The sequence below is a fragment of the Pimephales promelas genome, chromosome 12 (assembly GCF_988280905.1).
Source record: "Pimephales promelas chromosome 12, fPimPro1.hap1.1, whole genome shotgun sequence".
NCBI classification, from domain to species: Eukaryota; Metazoa; Chordata; class Actinopteri; order Cypriniformes; family Leuciscidae; genus Pimephales; species Pimephales promelas.
Window position 1 is genome coordinate 27,305,010 of NC_142780.1, and position 23,389 is coordinate 27,328,398.

The following is a 23,389-nucleotide window of genomic DNA, read 5'->3' on the forward strand; positions in this document are numbered from 1 at the left end:
GAATTAATTATATATTATGTTTATAAACAGTTCTGCATGCTGATCAGCTCTTAATAATCATCACACTGCAGCAGATCCATCTCCAGCCACTTCTATGCAATCTATGTTCTTTTAGTAGTTCATTAGCATTCGGACTGTGTCCTTGAAGCCAGCTCTAAGATGAGTAATAAAGCAAGACGTCTACAGAATTGTATATTGTGTAAACATACTTTTAGGTTAAGCTTTTGAGATGAGCCTTTTTTATAACTCTAAAGTGGGTGGTGTATCAACAAACATTTTACTGCTGTTTGTTCAGGGATTTTGGATTCTGTGCAATGTTGTAAAAACAACAGAGCAGAAAAACAGGTCAAATTAAACTTTAATACAAAATAACATTTTTGGTTTGTGCAACAATTACTAACACCACATATCTTATATGCTACATACCCAGCATGTTCCTTGACAATTAAATTAAATAATCTTTACAAAATAAAGGGGAAAATGTTTTAAATGGTGCAAAGGCTGCTCAGGATCGGAGAGGCAGGTATGTGTGTGTAGTTGTGGAGGTGTGTTCGGGGATGGGGATGACTACACCCTGTCTCTGGAGTTCTCTGAGCACATCCAGTATAGAGTCCAGCTCCAGTCTGAAGGCATCCAGCTCTTTAGCCCTGCCGTGAGCGAGTCTCCTCCAGCGCTCCACCTCATCCTGCTGCTCCTGTTCCACCACACGCCGTGTGTCTGCAATCACCTGCAACACACCTAACATCAGTGTCCTCAATCACAATATAGGGGGAAATGGTTGGAGAGTCAGACTGGTGACCCGAAAGTTGCGGGTTCGATCGTTTGAGCAAAGCACCTAACCCCCAATCACTCCCTGGGCGCCACAGCAAAATGGCTGCCTACTGTGTGTGTGTCCATGGTTTGCAATTTGTGTTCACTACTCACTACTCCTAATGTGTGTGCTCTAAATAGGATGACTTGCTCCCAAGCACTTGCTGTGGTATTTCACCATACAATATAGTTATCCATTTTACGCGCTTAGAAAAGCGCAACGTTTTATTTTGTGTCACCGTCCTAGGTCGAGTTACACTACTCGAGTAACAGCATTTAAATAGGGAAAACGTGGAGGTGTTTGGTCGCTTCTCTGCTAATCTATGGGTTGTCATACAATTCTAAAAGTACATTAATCAGAGATTGTGGTTTACTAAAATATCCCACCTGCCATCCCATGACATCATTTAAAAAGACAGTTAATTGTAGATTCATTCATCATCCTTCTAGCTTAATGCGTTTTCCATTTCATTTAAATTCATATTTGTTTAATAAACACTCTAATTGTTTACTTGAAGTGATCTCATCAAGTTTACTAATTGGTTTGGTTGAAGATTAAACTGAATATTTCTATTGCGTTCATTCACACATAAAATACATAGTTAAAGTTGAAAAGAGGAAATTGTGTATGGTGTTAAAGGGTGTTAAGAGAGATCCCTTATAATTAGTCGAGAGACTGCAAAGTTCAAACTCGAGTACCTGCCCTAAGAGCTTAGGTTCGTCATATCTGAGATGGGAAAGAGAGTGCTACAAATGTTTTTGAAAGAAGTCTAACCAAGGCTGCACTTATTTGGTCAAAACTACAGTAAAATCTGTTGTAATATATCTTGTATCTATATTGTAATCAATTTTTTTATACTCATGTGATGCAAAGCTGAATCATTTCAGCATCATTACTCAGTCTTCAGTGTCACATGATCCTTCAGAAATCATTCTAATATGCTGATTTAAATCTGCAAAGTTGTGCTGCTTTTTGTGGAAACCATGTTACATTGTGTTTAGGATTCTTCGATGAATATAAAGTTTAAAATAACAGCATTTATTTGAAACAGAAATCTTTTGTAACATTTAACTCTAACGTCACATTTATTGTGTCATAGGTGAATAGAAGTATTCAATTCCTTTAAGCTTAAAACATTTGAATGGTAGATGATGTAGTGGTTGTGTTACCTGCTGAAGCTGTTTCTCACGCTGATGGTAGCGGAGCTCCATGGACTTAATCTTTTGCTCCAGGCTAGTGAAGTGTCTTAGTTGAGGACTGTGGGCTTCTTTGGCCTGTTTCAGCTCTTCCAGAAGCTTAGACAGCTTTTTACATACACATAACAGGAAATATGGAGAGAAAATTCAAAATCCAGTTAAAAGAATAATGGAAATTAAATTACTGAGTAACTACCTGATTCTGCAGTGTTTCCTCTCTGATTTTAGACACAGCCAGAGCATCTTTGGTTCCATTGAGCTCCTTTACTTGCCCCTGTAAATGCTGCACTATGATCTGAATAGAAAAGTTACATATATTCAGAATTTAAAAAACTTAAAGCTTTTATCCAAAGCAACTTACAATACAGGCAAAGCATTTCATTTTCTTTACCCACGACCTCAGTGTCTCTAGTGCCAAGGAAACATTTAGTGGCAAATACATGCACACAGTCACATAAACAGTCAAACTCATTCATTCTAGAACCAACTTCCTGTGTGTTCACTTGATTGCTGAGTTCAGCCACTTTGGAGGACGAATGATCGAGGGCATGGCACGCTAGAAGTCGTTCAATCTCTCTTTGATGCTCAGCCTTGACCGAGGCGAGCTGCTCAGAATTCTGCTCCTGAATCCTGAAAAAGTGATATTTTAATATTGTTACACACACTCGATAACACTGAATCATCATGTTAACTCTTTCCTACTCATAATAGGGGCGATGCATCGTTTTAATTTAAATAATATGGTGCGACAGTTATTTTATAGAATGTTTTATTATAACCATGTTGGGTGCAGTTGTATGTAAACTAAATTACACTGTTATAGGCTAATGTGTCTGCCTTGTTAATTTAGATTTTATGAAACTTGCTCATTATTTTAAAGTGAAGAAATCAAGATCTTCTCCTGCAGGATATAGGGTAATGTTGTATTGTCTGTGTATTATAGTGAAGAAGACAACTCCGAACACATTTATGTATGCCTGTGAAAGAAGACCAAGCCAATTAGAATAAGTATGGGGCAGAGCGACACATGTACAGTAGGCTGGTCCTTCTACAGTTAAATCCTGTGAAGAGAATTAGGTTTCACTTCACGTAGTATGAGTCATACTCATACTGTATGACTGCTGTTTTTCTTTTTTTGTTCAGAACATTTCAAATCGTTTATGGAAACATGAACCACTCCTAAAGACTTTACCTGAGGAGCTGATTCTGTGCGTGTGTGACTGCAGCCTGCAAAGAAACCTTTTTCTGATCTCTAAGGGTCTCTAGTTGTTCCAATCTCATTTTCAAACTATCATTCTCCAGTTGAACCTCTGAGATGTGTGATCCCGAAAACACTCCGGGATGGTAGTCTTTCTCATCTTGGGTAGGGGGGAAAGTCTCAGCTGCATTTTTTTTGGGCTCCTTGGCTGAAACCAAATGTCGCTTGGGCTCATCGCGATCAAAGCCAGGACCCGTCAGCATGGTTTTCCTCTCCCTCTGCAGACGATCTACAGTGCGACTCAGCTCCTGAATGGTGCGGCTCTTGGAGCTCAACTCTTGGGTTAGTCTCTCGATGCGGGTTGCTTGTGCCGCCTCTGCATTGAGTTGGTGGCGTGAGGGGCTGCGGGCAGGCTTGTCTGTTTGCGTCAAAGCTTGGGCCTGGCGGAGCTGTTCTTGCAGAGAGGCCACCTCTGCCTGGAGGATGCTCTCTTGCTTCTGATGGGCCATCTTCACTTCTTCCAGCTCTGCCTTTAACCTTTGAGTTTGTGATTCAGACCATTCTGATGAGATGGCCTGATTGTTTTGGTTCTTCTCAGCCAAACGCTGCTCCAGATCTGTGATCTGCTGTTCATATTGGAGCTGAAAAATAAGAGTATAAAAGTTACATATTAAAATGTGCAAACATTTTTCAGCTGGCATAAAACACCATTTAAATATATCCGTCCTTAAAGTCTAATTGCATCAGGGCTGGGTTATATCGCTAAAAAAAGTAAATTATATTTAATGAATAAATGACATATATTATCTTTATTTGTTATATTTTATTAATTATATTATAATTATAATAATATATGAGTCTGTCGTGGAAATTTTAGACTGTAGATTAAACCATGTTTCTAACATCTAACCTTTGAACAGAATGTACCGTAAAAACCAATGGAAAACTTGTGACTTGTGCGTGCGTGTGTGTGTATTCATAACATGAACTGGGAAATGAAACTAGACAGTCTAGGTTTGAAAACTTGTGATTATGAAGTAATGAAGAACCAATCAAATTGTAGGGAAATTATTTAATGCATCATGTCATTGTCACCCATTCTCCTTTTCTATAAAAACTGTTGTATTTGTGTTTACTGGTGGGATTCTCAATGGGATTTGTCCGAGATCAAGGAACTGATGCTGTAGTTGACTAAAGACTCGCTGAACTGTGAATTTAGATAACGTCAATATATAGATGCGCTAGAGTATAAGTTATGGTAGTATAGTTATATTTATGGGAAAAATCAATTAACGAAGGTATTTAGTAAAACTTAATGGACTAATAAAAGATTCATTAAAACGATTGCGATTTTCACATTTCACAATATTGGTCATTTTACATTTCTGTTCGAAGGGTCTATTTAAGGGCAATTTTTTTCAAGAAATAATAATTTCATGATTTAATTTTGATATAGTTTATACAGTATATAATCAATTAATATTGATACATTAATTGATATGATATGATTAGTTATGAAAAGTGACAGTAAAGACATTGGTACAAAAGATTTCTATTTCAAATAAAAGTTGTTTTTTTGAACTATATTCATCAAGCAAAGGAAAAAATAGAATCCTGAAAAAATGTATCAGTTTCCAGAAAAAAATATCAAGCAGCACAACAGCACATTAGAATGATTTCTGAAGGATCAGGAGACACTCAAGACTGGAGTACTGTATTTTTGATTAAATAAATGCAGGCCTGGTGAGAATAAGAGGATCCTTTCAATATTTAAAAAAAAAAAATCTTACTGACCCTGAACTTTTCAATGGTTATATATACAAGCAAAAATATAGTGAATTTTCAATACATCTCTAAGCTTTACATTGATTCGGTTTCTATTTCTATTCTAACATTCTAGTCATGAGAACACACAGCAGGGTTTAGAAATGAGAGAAATGCTGCCACTCTGAAAGCATATTAAAGGCCCTGTGCACTGAAGAATTAAAATAGAAACCTAATTGTCTTGGCAAACTTGTTTTTCTGGAAATCGATCAATCCAGCAGTGGGCTATGGTAAATAATAACATGCTTGAGAAAATTGAGTTGCTTGAAAAATGCTAGGAAAGTATTTGAGTTGCTTTATCCCATATTAATGAAGGACACACAGCACTTCAGTCAGTGAGTTCAAGGTCATCTAGTTCCAATAGTTCAAACTCGTTTCGTACATGGTCTCAATTTTAGATCTGATATGAGTACCTTGATTCTGTGAAACTGCTGTTCCATTGCTCTTAGACTGCGTTTGGCTGCTTCATCGCGGCCCTCTAGCTCTGACTCCAGTCGATGTACACGTCTCTCCAAAAGAGCCGCTGTCTGGGAGGACTGAGGGGCAGTTGGGGCATGGACATCAAATCCGCCAACTTCTGCACCGGCAGACGCAGCGGCCAAAATCAGGGCTGGGAGGGAATTTGGATGCCTCTGTTTCAAGAGCTCTTCCATCTGTTTGAGCTGAGAGAGGAAATGGCAACATGAGTGAACGATGGAACAGAATCTAAGAAGTTCTATTACTGATACAGCCATTAGAGGGGTGGTTGAATATGATTTTACTTTTCTAATTTTAGTTGGTGTGTAATATTGCTATTTGGGAATGGGGATAAACAACATCTGCAAAGTTACAACGCTCAAAGCAAAGGGAGATATTTTCTTTTAAGGAAATTACTTTTTAAGGACTACAAAAAACGGCTGCTAAGGACTACACAACATTCCTCCTGGGTAAGTGACATCATGAATCCTAAAATTTACATAAACCCCGGAACACGATTTATAGATTATCAAGACAGAATATGCCAGTCAACGACTAGAAGATAACCACATAAGCAACATAAATTCACCAACAATGTTTTTTACATGTTGTCACTTCGTGAATCTCTCCATCTTTCTGACTTTGGTTTGAACAAAGGCTAAAAGTGTTCAAATTTAAAAAGCTTGTGTTTGTGAGGTAAAATGACACAGGCAGCTCATTTGCATTTAAAGGGACAGACAAAAAACAGTGCGTTTTTGCTCACCCTCAAAAAGTGACAACTTTAACATGCTATATAAAAATATCTGTGGGGTATTAGGTAAAACTTCACATTCACACCCTGAGGAGGTCAATTTACATCTTGTGAAAAGGGCATTATACCACCACTTTAATAAATATTACAAAACACTCAGGAGGCAGAAATCGAAATTCATTAATGACTTTTTTGGCATTATTTTTGTTGCTTTATTTTTAGATGGATACAGAAGCAGCACTTAAACCTACATGAGCAACAAGGCTCAAACTGAACAGAAAAAGTGTGCTAACCACTGAGCCAATTCAGTACAAAGTTGTTAATTTAATTGCAGATGCACATCACTCAAATAAAGGAGTTTAACATAAAGAGAAGGTCTTAAGAAGAAGGTGGTTGGAAAACCGACTAGCCGTATGGACACGGTTGAATAATTCCAGCTTTCAGGAAATAGAGCACAAAGAAGGACGTGTCCTGAATGAGACGTACCTGCAGAACAAGGCAACAAGAATATTTGGAGAGGGAGAAAGCTGTTTCTGACCTGTCGTTCCAGGTCCTGGATTCTCTTAGCTTCACCCGCCCTTTCCTTTGTCTTTCTCTGTTGTTCATTGGCCCTCTTGCTAACCTCGATCTTTAGCTTTTCCACCTGTTCAGCGAGACTTTGAGTCTCAGCGGTGGCGGCTCGGAGTCTGGATGCATCTTTGTCCAGTAGCTCCTGGTTCTCAGCATACCACTGCAGTCTTTTCTTCATCTCTGCGACCTCCTCCCGGTGCTTTTCCTGGAGCATCTTTATCTCAAAACCTTTATCACCTGCCAGAAGCTTATTTCTGTCAATATGACAATTACACTGCCAAAAATAGTCTGCTGCCTTAACACTTCCACATCTGAGGCTCTTACCTGAAGTACAGACAGCCTGAACTCTGGCAAGGTCTCGCTCTTTCCTCATCATCTCCAGGTCTACATGCAGGGATTGTTTCTCCTGTTTTAACCTGTGGATCTCATCTTGCAGTCGTTCCTCCTTTTTCTAAACAGAAAGACTTTTAATCAGAAGCGCACGTAAAATGCAGTCTAGGTAGGCAGCACACTATGTTCTGGAACAGATCAGTACATATTATGTAGTTCTCTTACCCGTGCAGCTTGTACCTGACTTGTCAACTCTGAAATGATGAAGCTTTGGTTAGCAATGCTTCTCCCTCCGACGTTTTTTTGAAAGCTGTTCATGTTCAACCGGTCTCTGGGGAATGAAAATTCTTTGCTTTTATATTACTTGCTGGAAAACAGCATGAATAGTAAAAACCTGCTGTGATATGTATTATAACACGACTAGCGCACTTTTAGAGCACTGACCTGCTAAGGGCAAGCTCAGTGAGAAGTCTCTGGTTTTCCATGAACAAAGCCTCCTCGCTTTGTTTGCTTTGAGCTTGGAGTGCTTTCATTTGCAGATATAGCTTTTCATTCTCCTGTTAAAACCATCGGAAAGAAGTTTCGCATATTCTGAACCTATTTGTAGCATATGAATACTAATGACCAAAATGCTAATATATTCAGAGCATGTATTACATTGAATATAGCTCCAGATAAGAATTAATTGAATTTGGTTTCTGGAAAGGCCACAAGTTCTTCTGTAATTAGAGGAAATGTGAGAAGTAATTACCAACGTTATTCTAAATTCTAGCACTAATAGTGTCATTTTAAATAACTGCGTTTAATTATGCACCCCATTATGCTGAAATGATGTATAATGATCTAAAAAATGAGAGGCTACAGAGTCTTGTATTGTATCATTTATTGACATTTGTAAGATCTCACCATAAAAAGAGATCTAAGGGGTCAAATGATTAAAAAATAAAGCCTGATTATAATAAATGCACATTCATTTAAGTCATGTTTCAGCATGGCTTAGTCTAATATATGCCTGAAAATGAGTTGGAGAGACAGAGAGACACTCACCTGATGGTAACCCTGAATCAGAGTCTCCTGTTCCTTCATCTCTTTCTCTATGAGCTTGAGTTTCTCTTCAGTCACAGGATCTGAAGCTTCACCAAAACTCCACTTTCGTCTGTTACTTGCCTCCTCGGCACGGTGTAGCTATAGAATAATAAATGTCACAGCTTAGAACCTAAGCTTGAGAAATGACAGGGAATTGTTTGCTCAGACTTTAGGCCGAGGCAGTTTATTAAAGTAAAAAAAATAATAATATATATATATATATATATATATATATATATATATATATATATAAAATAGTGTAGCTTTTGCATTTAAAGCTTTTCTTTTTGCGACAGAATGGGCAGAGATGTACTGTCTTCCTCTCAGTCAATCTCAAACAGCTTTTAAGCCCAATTCATTAAGCCTGTTCACATAAATGAACTGGTTACAAAGCAAAACACATTTACTTGAATCATAATGTATTTGTGCAGCAAATAAAATATTTAGTTACATGCTATTATGGCTGTTTATCACAATGATTTCACTTTGGCAGGTAATTGTGATCATTGATTTAATTGTATTTTTTCTTCATGTCAGTTAGAATGCAAGGCTTATTTCACACAATGGAAGAAAGTTGGAAAAGTTGTTTAATGTTCCCCTTATTCCAAATGTGAAAAGCAATTTTAAGTTGGTAACCTGGCAAAAACCTTTTAGTGCTGAACACAGAGCTTGTAGTGCTCTTGGACCGTATTTGAAAAATCCAAGACGGTCAATTATGGGCATTCATAACACACTACTGCACTGGAAAGGGCATTTAACTCAAACAGTAGAGTGATGCATCAGCAAAGCCAGGTTGTGTAAAAATGTATCTGATCATAGGAAATGTATGAACTAAGAAAATGTACATATTGTAAATGTAAGACACTTTCCATAAAAGCATTTGCCAAATACATAAATATAAATGGAAAGCCATACAAATGGTTTATTTTGAATTATGTCACTGGAAATTAAAGTGCATAATAATCAAGCGGCCAGACTAGATCAAATAATTAAGATTAGGTGGTTATTTAACCATTTTTAAAGGTCTAATGGTGTGGTTTAATGGCTCAGGGCACCCTGTAAGGAGTGAGCTGTGAGTCATCTCCATTGCACCATTAACTCCAGGTTGCTCCAGGTCAATTGTCCCTGGAATAAAATTATGGTGCCATTGTGTATAAACCATGAAAACAAATTCAGCCGTGGTCATTTTCTATGGTTCAAATGTAATTAATTCTTCTTCCTGTAATCTGCTGTCAATAATCAAAATGTATACTTCACCAGAAGGGTCAGGGTGGATAAAACACTGCATGTGCCCCCATGTGCCCTGTTTTATGTTTATTTAGTGTTCAACAATGTTAAGTTTTAAAAATGAGTCTCATTATTTGCCAGAACAACACAAAGCACTTCCAAACTGAATCACAGCATGGTGATGCGGGATATATTTTTTTTCCCTATAAATCTTTGTGGGCATTGAAACAAATTACTAGAATAAACCTTACATAAATGTACTTGTGCTAAAAGCACGAATTCGTCATCACTAAGAGATTACTGAACAGCTAACAAGTGAAATCTATGTACATACCGTTGGCAGAGCAGCCACTGAAATATACTGCCATAGATGTTATGATTGCATTACCAAAACATTCAAATGCAAGTACAGACAGACTGTCCTTTTTTACCAAATACACTTATACAGCATGTTACAAAACATGCAATTTAAAGAATATTTTCTTCTTCTATGGCTTCTATGTGCTTTAAGGCTGGTGGCCATGAAAATAGATGAACCCGAGTAAATCTTTAAAGGGATAGTTCATCCAAAAATGAAAATCCTGTCATCACTCTTATGTTGTTCCAAACCCATTAGACTTTCGTTCATCGATATTTTTAGTGAAATCTTAAAGAAAAGTCTATTCACCAAAAGCTCTGACAGGTCAAAGGGTTTTAATGAGTACATTAATAAATCCATCATATAAACATTGATTAGCTTAGCTAACAAACATACAGCAACACTCAAATATTGTGTGGTAAACGCAAGCTCAAACATACTTGCTTAAAACAATGAGCGTTGCTCTTGTGCACAAAGCGAGCATGCTTGAGCTTCTGTTTACCAAATTTGAGTGCTATATGTACATTCGCTTAGCAATGTTTATATGTGAATAAAAACAAATTAAATCTGTTCATCATATAAAGCAATCATATATCTTGGATTAAACAGCTCAATTCATATGGATTTATTTTACGATCTCTTTGTGAACGTTTTGAAGCTTCACAGCCTGTCAATGGAGGGACAGAATTCTCTCAGATTTGAATACAAATATCTTTATTTGTGTTTCGAAGATGAACGAAAGTCTTGTAGGGTTTGGAACACCACAAGGGTTAGTAATTGATCACAGAATTGTCATTTTTGGGTGGACTATCCCTTGAAGTCCTCAGTAGTAGAACAGGCAGAACACACAAAATTGCCCACTGGTAATGTAGAGCCATGGCAAAACTATCCACCAACCAACACAATCTCCTTATATTCTAATCATAATCTAAGCTTTACAAATACACAAGAGCTTACCTTGCTCTGTAAAGTATAGTTCTCCTGTCTGAGTTCTGCCAGCTCTTGTTTGTGCTCCTCTTGTAATTGGGTTTCCCTCAGATGGAGCTCTCTCTCTTTTTGGGCGAGCTGAAGACGGAAACGCTCCAGTGATAAGCGCTCCTGCTGAAAGGGCTCTTGCATCACCTCGCTCTGACAGACACACAGAACTGGTGGTTAATGAGCTGGAGGATTTGATCCAATGCTCTGATTCAGTTCCAGTTAACTCACTTCTGTCACTGCTTCAGGTGTGATCCTGCTGGCTTCAACCTGATGCTGTAGAAATGTAGCAAAGGACTGCACAGATGTGACCAGTTCACTGCTTAGCCTTAAACTTGTGTCTAAACCTGTAAGGGATGCAAAAAATTAAAAAAGACAGATGGCCATTTATTATCAAGCAAGCAAATATGGCTGTAAATTTACAAAGAAAAAAGAAATAAGAAAAGATTTTGCATTTTTTAGGACCACTATAATTACACTTTTTTTTTTTTTTTTTTTGCATTGTGACATTATTTGCATAAGAATTAAGACTTTTTAAGATAATTATGTTCCCCCAAAACTCCAAAAACTCAATAATTATCTTCTTCATTTTGGTAAATATTGATATTTGTGATTAATTGTAATCAAATTGGCTAATATATCTATATTTAATTAAATTAAAATTGCCTACGTCTATATATATTTATTGCATTAATGTAATAATCATGAGTTTTTTGCAGTACAGTAGACTGTATTAAGTCATATCAACTGTCATGAAAATGTTGCCATTTCATGAAAAATAAAGAAAGAAAATGCATCAATAAATCGCTAAAATTTCTTTATGCAAAATATAATTTTGTTTATTTATTTTTTTCCCACAGTTTTGGTGAGGTTAACCCAGGTACAGGTACCTTTGATTGTTTGTGTTTGACTGAGGTTGGGAGGTTTTTTTTGGGTCTGGTTCTGAGCTTTCCTCTGTGTTAGTGGAGACGGAGGTTTAGCAGCTTGTCCGGTTCTGCTGGTTGCAGGTCCTCTGGGTAACAGCCTGCTCTCAGGTTTTTTGGCCCTTGTTGACGGAACAGGAGTTTTTCTAGAAGACGCAGATGCAAATGAATTGGTTCTGGCAGGAACCTGAGAGACACACAGAGAGAGATTTTTAATATTCCATCATTATCTTCATAAATGTGACTATCATCACCATGCGAATGAAGAAGGCACGTAGTTACCCACAAAAATGATTACACCTCATTTACTTTGCAGAGTATGTGCCTCTATCTTTGAATTTTCATTTCTGTAAACCCCTAGAAATAACAGGAACTCATTTACGAAAAAAATTCATGAGGCAAATGACTCATAATAGCAGTCTCTGACCTGCCGTTTCTTGGGTTTAACAGGAGGAGGTTCCACAGAGGAGCTGTCCTGTTCCTGCATCAGCCGTTTGATCTCCTCAGCGATGCTCTTCTTAGTGTACTGATGGGAGGCTGGATGTTCCTCTAATGTAAGACTAGCTTTATTACTCCCCCCACAGCCCTCATTAGTGGAACTGAAAGGGCTGCCATCTGAAGATATCCTTAATGGACTATGATTTTTGCTGCCTCGAGGCACAGCCTCACTGTAAGACAAATATTTATTTTAAAGCTGCTGTACTAAGAATTTATGACTCACGGTGTGTGAAGGCGAATAGTGAACTCACCTTATAGGCTGGAGAGAGAAGCCACGCGTGAAAACAGAGTCTGGTCCAATTGGCTGCATCAGTTCCTCAGCAGTGGGTAAATCTACGGTACATAAATGAGACCCTGGTGACAAATTTCAATAGGGCCGGAGTCACACTAGCCGATTTACAGCCTTAATTTTTTTTTTCAGAATTATAAAGATTTGGTGTGATCAGATACAAACCTCCTCAGCAAATGCAAAGCTAATTATCACACATTTTGATTGTCATCCATGGCAAATTCGAGACCAAGCTTTTGTTTGTGATTCACTTAAACTTAAATAACTAACCAACTGAGCAAGAGTCAATGTAGGAATGAACTGACTCTGTCCCATTATCAGTAATTGGATGATATTATAAACCCATCCTACGGTGTCAAAAAAGGAGATTAAAAACACACTAAAGACTCAAATAAATAGTTTTGTATGCTGAAAAAAAGTGATTATAATGTATAGTATAAAAAACAATTCAATCATATTTAATTCTGTTTAAAAAAAAAAAATTCAATGTTTCTGAAAGAGGTCTTATGCTCAGCAAGGCAATAGTTTATGAAGTAAGTAACATGAATAAAGGTCGTTGTACTTACAGAAAAGGAGCTTATTTAATGCACAGAGCTCTGATATTTGCTTTTAAAGTAAAGAGGGTAGATCTGTCATAATTCATAGCATTATAATAGTCATATAAATCTTAGAATAGAGGGAAACAAGAGTCAACAATTAAATATCTAATATTCAACTGATTTGCCCAAACGAGGCACTGCAATATATGTGACAAGGAATTAGAAAGAGGACACTGTTTAAGTCCATCACCCCTTCCATTCTTATTCAGTCAGGGTGACAGTCCTTTAACAGGAGACTGCAAGATTTCAGGAAAACCAGTTGGTGTGACACCATCATGCAAAATCGAGCTGTTTAGAGTCAGCTAGCAGGACTTCACCTTTGATGACGCAAACAAAGCGGCTGGTAAAAACCTCACGTATTTGGTTTAAAGCATAACTGGAAGCATTTGTGGGGGGAAAGCTGCAAATCAAAAGGTTTAAAGCGCAGGCATGCACACAGTGACTGGCAAAAATGAGTTAGGTGCTGAGTCTGACCTGACTCCACCGTGGAGACAGGTTGGAGTGAAGAGAGAGAGAGGGGAGTCCTGCCGGCCTCGGCTCGTCCGTCCTCACACTCCCCCGCTGAGCTGTTGATCTGCCTGTACGCCTCCTGCAGCGCCTCTATCTCACTCCCTCCACTCTGACCGTATGATTGGACTGTAAAGATATGGAGGAGAGAATGTGTCGCATCACCTGTTGGAAGTTTACTTAAACAATACAAGCTTAAAGAAAATAAACTGGTTCTCAAACCTGCAGGTTCCAGTGCTGTCCTCACTACTTGTTTGGTGTCTGGACATTTTTCTTTTTCAGCTTCCAAACTGGGAACTGCAGGATGCAATGCTCCATCCGTAGAATTTAGAGAGTCATGTAGTGACACTGGGACACAAGAAGAGCATTTTCAACTCCTGATCTAAACATTTAAAACATCTACACAGTAAATTGAGATGCTGTTTACCTTTGGCCAGCATCCCATGTCTTTCAGGTTTCTGAAACAAAGAGGATCAAGTGAATAAACTTAAAGAGATTTTGCCATAAAATCAAAATATATTTATTTGGACACATATTGGGAGACAACATTTAGAGAAATTTTGACTCCAGATACCCAGGGACCTGCGATGCAAATTAGCATGTGCTATAATCTTTTTTTTCAGCCAATAATCCCTCCCTAAACTTGTACATAATAATAATAATATTAATACTTCTACAAATAACAAGTCGTATACCTATCGTAAACCCTATCGTATACACCAAGAACACCTGGAATATACCACCACGAGTCGCAAGGGATCATTTTGTGATACTTTTGCTTATTTTTTTGTTTAAAGCTTGATGCTGGTCACTTTTTACTGCCATTAAATGGACAAGCGCAAACGCAACCTTCATTTGTTTACATGCATCTCTACATAACTCACAACTCAATTCCCCAGTTTATAACAGGGATCATATTATAAGCTTAAAGTGCATTAAAATGTATATATTCACCTTCTCTTGAAGCCCCTCTTCACTTTTCTCACTTGCCTCGTTCTCAAAATCTTCACTATATGCAGGAGATGCTGACAAAGAAGCAATATACACGTGTTTTATTGCTTCAGGAAGTAATAAAAACAAAACACATCCATTTCAAATTCTTATTCTCTCTGCTCTGCTCTTACCAGCAGTGTCTTTATTTTCCCTCTGTTCTTCATTTGCTGAATCCATTTCTTCTCTTCTGAAAGCAATGCAGTGAAATGAAATTTAAAGAAGGACAATAAGCAAATGCTCCTTCACAAACTGCATTTTTGGAATTCATTATGCTCTTGTGTCACATAAAGCTTTTTTCAGACACCTTTGTGGGCTGGTGGGGGTGGATGGCTCCTGTTCTTGATTCAGTCTGGAATAGTCAATGGAGGATGAGGAATCTTTCTTCAGATTGGATAAAAACCTGGCATTGTCATCCTCATCCAACAGGTCAAGCTGAAGAGCACCTGCAGTTGGTACTGTTCCAGAGACCATCACATAATTTGTGAAGAAGCAAAAACAGATGCTGCTGGTCAAACAAACAGAGCAGTGATGGATGTTATGGATTCAGAGGTAGGCTGGATTGAAGGAAAATGGGGTAAGACTGACCTTCAGGTTCAAGACTGTCTCTGCTAAAGATTACTAGGTCTCTATTCCGTTCATCCTCCAAGAACAGATCATTCGACTGCTCTTCATCCACCTCCTTAATGGACGGAGTCTTTCTCATTGACTTCAGGAAGGACTTTCCGGTTGACGACATCCCTATATGCCAAGCAAATATGTTTTAAGTTTTAAACAAGTCATTTTCCTACACCAGACAATAACTTTGAATGTACATGTATATTGTACTTTTTAAAAAAGGTCTGTTTTTTACACTTCAAATAAAGCAAACTATCTAGAACATATTTTTAATTTCACTAGCCAATGGATAGAAGCAATTCAGCAAATATGCATTTCGGAGAACTTCAAAATAGCACATAAAAAATAAACGTCTACAGATAACCAGATTTTTAATAATCATTAAAAAATTCTTTGAGAATTGCGAAGTCGCCACCACAACTATAACGTTAATGACACTGAGGAATTATATCGTTGGAATCACTCTCAAAACTATATTTTCCAGCGAACGGACAATTAAAAACCAGTGACAGCCAATAAAAATCCACCCAACTTCAAAGAGGCTGAGCATTTAATAAGCCAAATGGCTTAACTGCAGTGGGTGCTCGTAGTAAACGAAACGCTATCATCCGTTGGTGTGGACGCTAATATAGTTAGCGTTCTTGGTGTGAAAAGGCCTTAAATCCACTGTTTGATGTATTGGCCCACTGTGTAGCACATTATAATTCTGAGCTGCACATATTCAATTAACTAGACATTAGAGAAATTACTAACTGTGGCACACCACATGTTCTTCAAACATGCACTATTCCAGGAAATTTGTTTACAGCAAAAACTGGTACAAAAAAACACTGCAAATGCAATCACATATAGTGAAAACAACAGTTCTGGTGTGTTGTTTAACTATTGCATATTACGTTAAAATTCTAAAGGAAAAAAGCAAAAAGATTTGTTCCCAACTAAATTCCCACCGAGAGAGTTAATTCTCAAAAACTAGATAGATATAAGGCCAATAATGGGGACTCAATATACACAAAACTTCCTGTTAAAAATCTAAATAAAACAATCTATTAATTCTTCATGTGTTTAAACTTTACCATCTTCTCTCCCGACTGAATCACGAGCATTGCTTTGCAGAGAAAACTCATTAGAATCAGTGTGAATGGGACTGGAGGAGTTATCAGGTGCTGGACTTGGAACACAGCAAGAGTCTTCCTCCGAGACCCTCTGTTCCTCTAAACTATGTTCAGGTGATGGCATCTTTTCTACTGCATCATATTCAGGACTCTTCTGATGGCTTTCGTAGTGGGATGCCTTCTGATTGGACAGCTGGCTCGCCCTATCAAGAGCTATGCTACGAGGTTTAGGGTTGGGCTTAATAGGGACTATGGTGTATAAGGGCAACAGACAAAGAAGAAACACGAAAAAGTTAAACAGGTAGACATACTAAACAGACTAAAAAGTCATAGTGCTCAGCAATTATTGGAAAGATGATCCTTGAAGTTTACACAACTAAACTAGGATTCTTTTTTCAATTAAGAAACAAAAACAAAACAAGATGGATCTAGAAACTAAGTCTAAGGGAACAACCTAAGACTGTGGAATGAAGCGTGTAGTTTTGCAATGTTACAGTACTTTCAGGAAACCTGTTTGACATTTTTTTTGGCAATTCTCTGTTGCAGGAATTACACACGTCATTGAATACTGAGTGAGATGTACCCAGAGGGGGGCGTTCTCTCTGTCTGGATCCCACCTGAAGGTCCACAGCTTGGGACTTTTGAATTTTAGAAAAGCGATGTTTAGTGTTTTTTTCTGCAAAATTGATGGATAAAGAGAAAAGCAGAATAAGAGAGACAGAGAGAGAGAGAGTGTGTACAAACAAGATGATTATGTCAAGTTAAGAAAAACAGAAACACTACAGCTTGATGGATAAAATGTGAAATTGGACAAATGACATAATAAGTGGTGCCTGCGGTGTAGACTTTTTTATCCATTGAAATGCTGAACAGTAATAATAACAGTGAATGACATCTCTGTGAACACACTTCAGATGTTCAAGGAACATCGTACAAAAACACATTCTTCGAATTATTCCTATTTATCATACACAGTACTTATACCCACAATGTTCTGTTATCAGTAGTAAACAACACACGTGTTGAATAGAAAACTAGACATAAAGAATTTATAAGTATAAAATAAAAATCTTCCATTGTTCTCAATATGAAGCTCTTTTTGATTAAAGAAACAAATTCATTATAGATATAAAAACGAATCCAAAAATCCCAACCAAAAAACGTTGCTGTTTGGATTTAAATCAAATCTTAAGAGTAAATGCTTAAAAAAAAAAAGAGTCTACGTAAAAGAGCCTATGATTGGAATAATAATAATAATTGCAGTGATTATGTTTCTAGCACGTTTTATAGCCTATATGTTAGGCAACAGTTCTTCTAACCCTAATTAATGAAGTGCGCAGCTTTTCATTTCTTAAAAAAATTTCCATATTCCAGGATGACAATGTCAAGATTCATCAGGCTCAAGTTGTGAAAGAATAGTTGGGAGGGAACATAGGCTAAAAATCATTTTCACAGAATTGGCACCACAGTCTCCAAACCTTGCAATCGTCGAAAGTCTGCTGTGCTGAAGTAGACTTTACAGAGTGCTTGACTTTTGCGTTGTCAAAATAAGATCTTGACCAAAAATTGATACATCCACAATATGTCCTGAGTAAGTATGGAAAGTAAGGAAATATGAACCTTTAGATATCATCATGAAAATTACTTTGTTTATAACTTACATCAAGATAAACAAAAAAAATATTTTTTTTATTAAGTTTTTTTTTTTTTTTATTGTTTGTTAACATGGGCAAATGGGGCATAATCTAAATATGTAAGTGATAATTTGCATAAATAACATTTAATAATAACATTTAATAATTTTTTTGTGGTGGGGTCAGTGAACATTTTGGTCCCAACCGGGCAAGTAGAAAAAAAATCCTTAGCGTTGAGCCCTGACACTCCATCAATTAAGGTTGCCAAAAATATGACATGCTAGAAATAAATACAGCATCCGAAAATGTAGGCAGCTGACTTGTTGCCTTGCTGCCCTATCAGGCAATGACTTCGCAGGCAGTGTAGGCGTAGGTACCTCACGGAAATGATTTCGGACAGACTTCTTCTGAGGCAGTATAATGGTTTAATGATCTACTGCAAAATAGAACAAGTGAATATTAATGACTAAAATAGTAATTTCTCACAAGAAGTGGAAAATGTTGATCAAAAACGTCCATTTACACACAAAATGACAACCAGCGACAACTTTCAATCGCCATCTTTATTTTTCTCGCTCAACTGTCACAGAATGGAAAGCATAGGAATGGATTGTGGGATATCGGGCAGAGAAGGGATACATCTATGCTTCAAAAATCAATCAGATGAAGATATCTTAGGAGACAGGAAGTGAAGCTAACATTGGATTCAGACGTGCCTTGATGCATCACGACCTTGGAAGGCATCATTTATCAGTTTTAGAATGCAGCCATAAATCACTGCAATGATGATCCAATCTATAGACTCTTAAGCAGTTGCCTATTTAAATCCAAACGGCAACTTTTTTTGGCTGGGCAAAAAGTTCAAAAAGATTAGGGTCAGTAAGATTTTTTAAAATGTTTTTAAGAAACTTTTATTTTTTATTCACCCTAGCAAAATGTAAGGTAAGTACTAAAAAAAGCATCTGCTAAATTACTAAATGCAAAGTCAATTTATGCAAGAGCAAGAGCAAAAAGATACAGTGGGAATCCCAAATAATAAACTAAATAAGTAGACTTTAAGAGCAGAGCATACTGAGAAAATGGCAACTCAACCACAGAAGAGAAAGTAATTAGGTTGTCTAGATAACATCAAGTGAAGACTAAATCAGGTTTAATTATATCAAATCAAACATGCATCAGTTCATATCCAGAATAATGTATTGAAAAAGAAAAACACCAGCTTTGTTTGTCTTATAATGTGCAAGCCAACAATATAAGACAACAACAAGTCTAATCAGATTATCCTATTCAATTTATTCTATTCAGAAAAAGGAAAACAATCTGTTGATCAAATTGTAAAAAACAAAACAAAAAACCCTAAATCACTCAAGTTACAGAAGTGGATAATTCAAGCAATTTAGAAACAACGCAAGTTTAGGGGATTTAGGGGATTCCTGATCTGATATAAATCTTAAACTGACTTTGCATATATTTTTTTTTTGTCTACTGCTTTGTGCTTGCTGCCCTCAAGTGGAAAAACACCTAAACTACAACATAGTTGTTTAAAAAACCCAAAGACAGTTAGACTATGTTCAGACTGCAAGCAAATCCGATTTTTTCTCAAAACAGATCTATTCAGAAAGACTGTCGGCACTAGTAATTTCAAGTGACCAAATGAAATTTGTGTGTCCAGACATAACAAACCTATTTGCATTGGCCGATTTGGTAATGATGTAAGCGTACCGACGCATGTAATGAGGCTTTCAAAGGATGCAGGAAAAATGCAGGTGCATCATCATCTCAATCTTCAAATAACTCGTCTTTATCTCTAGATCATGTTCCAAAATCGTTCAAGCTGACAGTTATTAAGCCTAAAATACCAGAAAAAGTAATGTAAGATGCTAATTATTTTCTACTTGCTTCTCTGTTTTATCTCGGGATGCCCAATCTGAGGTAACTAGAGAGTATGTCAGCTCCAGTTTGGATCCAGGTCATATTGATTAATATATATGTAAAAAAAAAAAAATTAAAAAAATATTTTTCTCCCCATTATAAATAATTTGGATGTTTCAATCTTTGTTATAGAAAGGGTTTGCCTTGCATTTTTGTTTGTGTTGATGCACTTTAATTAAATACAGTAAATGTTTTTTTTTTTAAATAATGGGGGATTTGAATAAATCAAATCGTAAATAGAGTTTATATATATATAAATAAATCACAGTTTTTTTCTGAAAAATAAATAAATCACCCAGCTCTAATCCAGCCTATTATGAAGACTTCAGATGCCCCAACACCTGTGAACAGACGGCACCAACTCCTGCCAGGACTTCAGATGACGCAAACTCTGGATCAACATGCACCATCCGATGCTACAATTTACTATGTCTATTTGTTAACAAACAAGTATTCATTACTTCAATGAGCTCATTGTTTCTGCCTTAAATTATTACATTGTTTAATTTAATACATTTTTAGCAATCTGTGATTTGTCTGTACATTTCTGAAATACAATTACCTCTGATAACAGATCACTCTAAATTGTAATGCGTACTCATACATTTTCCGTAAAGCTGCTAAAGTGATGTGTATTGTAAAAAGCACAATGCAAATAAATGTGAATGGAATGGAATTGAAAATAAGCACCCGGTCTAATAGCAGTGCAGAACTCCTCTGTCATACAGGAAAATGCCAAAATCTGTGGACATACCATTTGAACACCGTATAAATACTTACTGCATTTCAGTCACCAGTTCTGACATTATGGTTATGTCTCGTTAAGAGTGAGGGAAAAGACGGTTCGAAATCCAGTTTGAGCAGCCAGAGCGTTACGACTGAAACGCATCTGATTGGAATCACATTTCAAAGTACCTCCATATGAGGTTTGGATCAGATAAGGGAGCAAAGTATGCAAAAAGAACAGTACGCATCCCTGGAAATCTGGGATAAAGTCTTCCTGTGGATCTCAAAAACTTTCCAGGATGTGAACCATAAAACCTGTGGCATTCAAACCACGAAGATTATGCTAAAGCTTTAGTCCAGGCTGGAGATTTCAGCCAAGCCCTCTTGTTAATTCAGTTAAAACCAGCACTCACCTGTTCCCTCTTCACTGTCATCATCATCCTGCCACCATGGCACAGACACAGAAGCCTTCTTCACTGGCCTGACAGGTGCTTTTCCCAAGCTGTCACGGACACTCGAGTGCTTAGTGCTGGAGCCCAAATCAACAGAATCATCAGAGACAGACTGAAAAAAAGCAGAAGTACACATACACAATAACATAGTTTATGTCCAACACTTGACTGCTACATATTATACAATTATAAAATAATTAGCAGAATAAACATGTTTAAAATAACTTTAGAGGGAGTAACTGTTACAGCATATACAAACGTATTTAAACAAACAATTGTAAGAAATAAACAAAAGACTATCAAAAGTAACTTACCTCTTTCATGAATTGCTCGAACTGTTGATCCAGCTCTTCTTTAGTCAGTCTATGAGCCATAATTCACTGACAAACTGTGGGACAAACATATCAAAATTCACATCAGAATTGGGACTATACGTTTCTTATAAACGTGTTATTATAAGAATAACTCATTTAAAACATACAACGTTAAACAAAGATCAACCTGCTAAACATTAAACACCTAAAGAGAAAGATTCTGGGAGAGAAAGCATATAAACAAACAGCTCGCTCGCTCGCTAGCAGCTCTTTTGGCATGGTAACCGAGAGAAACGGACAACATGTAAAACTGAAGAAAACACAGGACGCAAAAGACTCACCAATACAGAATGAAATGGAATATAAATAAAATTAAGCCTTTAATGTTCACATTGTTTTTGAAATGATACAGCTTATAAAGTTTCCCGCTACAATAGCCGGGGATTACTGACAGTTTATTGGCCACGTGACGTAATTTCTGTCCGGAGATTTGATTGGGCGGTTCAGTTACGTCCATTTTGGGTTGCCATGTTGGAGAAATGCGTACTTTACTGCCTTGCTTTACCTATCGATAGGCCTATACTATTTTCTGTGTGTCATGATACCCAGTCTATGGATGATACATGTATCCCCTGTGATATTTGTTCAAAAAACAACATCAAAAAATTATTCGAGAACTGCACTTGTACTTATTCAAGCCTTCTTCTTACATTGTGTATAGCTCTGACTGTGAGAGGGGCCTCGAGGTTTAGTTGCTCCACACAGATTAGTCACTCTTACCTGTTCGATTTTTGCATAGGCTTCGCATATTCTAGGTTACAAGTAACATTTGCAGATAACAAATTAATAACAGTCTCCCAACACATGTTGCAACCACTGATCCTAATGTCATTCTATAGATCAGTGGTTGCAACTGCTGCTAGTTGCTACCATCTGAATCTGACATGTAACAGAATTAAGCATGTTCACTATGAATATCTGAATCTTAAGTGAGTGAAATCATATATATATATATATATATATATATATTTGGAAGCTCAATCCATTGCACATAATTTGCCTTGTCATTTTAGTTGCATTAGCCCCCTGATGGGTGCCTGAATGGGACAATCAGCAAATCCCTGCCGGGAATACAGAAACAAGAATATCTAAGAGTGTTCACGCTCATCTTTTGTCTCAGATTTCTCTAAATGAATGCTTAATGCATTCTAACCGTGACCCATGTGTCATCAGAGCTCTATCGGACTCTGTCTGAATGAGATAAGTGAATGAGTGATTAGGATGTGAATGCTTCCCTTGTCTCTCGTTTCTCATGTAAATGCGCCCCCATCGTCCACCAAACCCATACCTTAATGAAGGCAGTGTCCTCTCCCGTCGGCTTGACATTGGGATGCTGGTGTACTCACTGATAGGATCAGGACAGGATCACCCTGTCCACCCCACCCTCACTGTAATTCATATTCATGTAAGGCCCTGTTAATATTTTGGTGGGGTGTGCATCTTGAAAGGGAGGGGCTCCATTACAGATAATTGGACTGACCTTCAGTTGTATTTCAGCATTGACCGTCCTTTAGCAAATTTATATATTTAAAAGCCACATGGAATGCATTTCATCAGCCTCAGCTTTTTTTGGAGATTGCAATGGCTCTGAGTTTAATTTGTCAAGCAAATCCAACGGATTGATAACCAGTTTGTCAGATGCTGTAGTGTTGTCCTTCCAAGGTAGATGAACTTTATCATATTGATATATTTATGTTTTTAGGGAGATTATTTCAACCAAAATTTTGTCCAAGTGGATTCAAAGTATAGTCAACCAATAATTTGAATGTAATATATAATTAATTTATATTTTAAATTAATTAAGTTTTTTTGAAAAAAATATAATTCATAATAAATTTCTTATCCACTACTCTCCAGTCTTGAATTTAAAGAAAAGAGGGATCCAAACGTAGATTCCTCTTTAAATGTGGCTCAGATAGATTGAGAAGTGGTGAAGAAAAATGAGCCTGC

General features: G+C 37.1%; 1 protein-coding gene across 1 annotated transcript; it reads right to left on the reverse strand.

The window, feature by feature from the left end:
* Positions 1-340: 340 nt before the first annotated feature.
* On the reverse strand, positions 341-21,856 carry cep162 (centrosomal protein 162). The gene is made up of 26 exons (XM_039651872.2): positions 21,721-21,856; positions 21,380-21,453; positions 21,027-21,177; positions 15,177-15,329; positions 14,896-15,046; positions 14,723-14,778; positions 14,553-14,623; positions 14,026-14,056; positions 13,821-13,946; positions 13,566-13,727; positions 12,455-12,536; positions 12,133-12,373; positions 11,673-11,892; positions 11,014-11,129; positions 10,765-10,935; positions 8,184-8,321; positions 7,581-7,693; positions 7,362-7,467; positions 7,131-7,257; positions 6,775-7,043; positions 5,443-5,691; positions 3,200-3,846; positions 2,496-2,637; positions 2,204-2,302; positions 1,981-2,115; positions 341-727 (listed from the first exon to the last, which is right to left on the reverse strand). Exons 2-26 carry the CDS (start codon positions 21,437-21,439, stop codon positions 506-508), a joined length of 4,038 nt encoding a protein of 1,345 aa, XP_039507806.2. The 5' UTR covers positions 21,440-21,453; positions 21,721-21,856; the 3' UTR covers positions 341-505.
* Between the last annotated feature and the right edge of the window lie 1,533 nt (positions 21,857-23,389).

What these genes read in the sequence shown, in the direction of transcription:
- cep162 (XM_039651872.2), bottom strand. Translation starts at nt 21,439, where the DNA reads ATGGCTCATAGACTGACTAAAGAAGAGCTGGATCAACAGTTCGAGCAA. An exon ending in GGAAAATAAAGACACTGCTG is followed by an intron (nt 14,624 to 14,722) that starts GTAAGAGCAGAG and finishes CTTCTTTGTCAG; the next exon opens with CATCTCCTGCATATAGTGAA. An exon ending in ATCAAGTGAACACACAGGAA is followed by an intron (nt 2,303 to 2,495) that starts GTTGGTTCTAGA and finishes TTTTCTATTCAG; the next exon opens with ATCATAGTGCAGCATTTACA.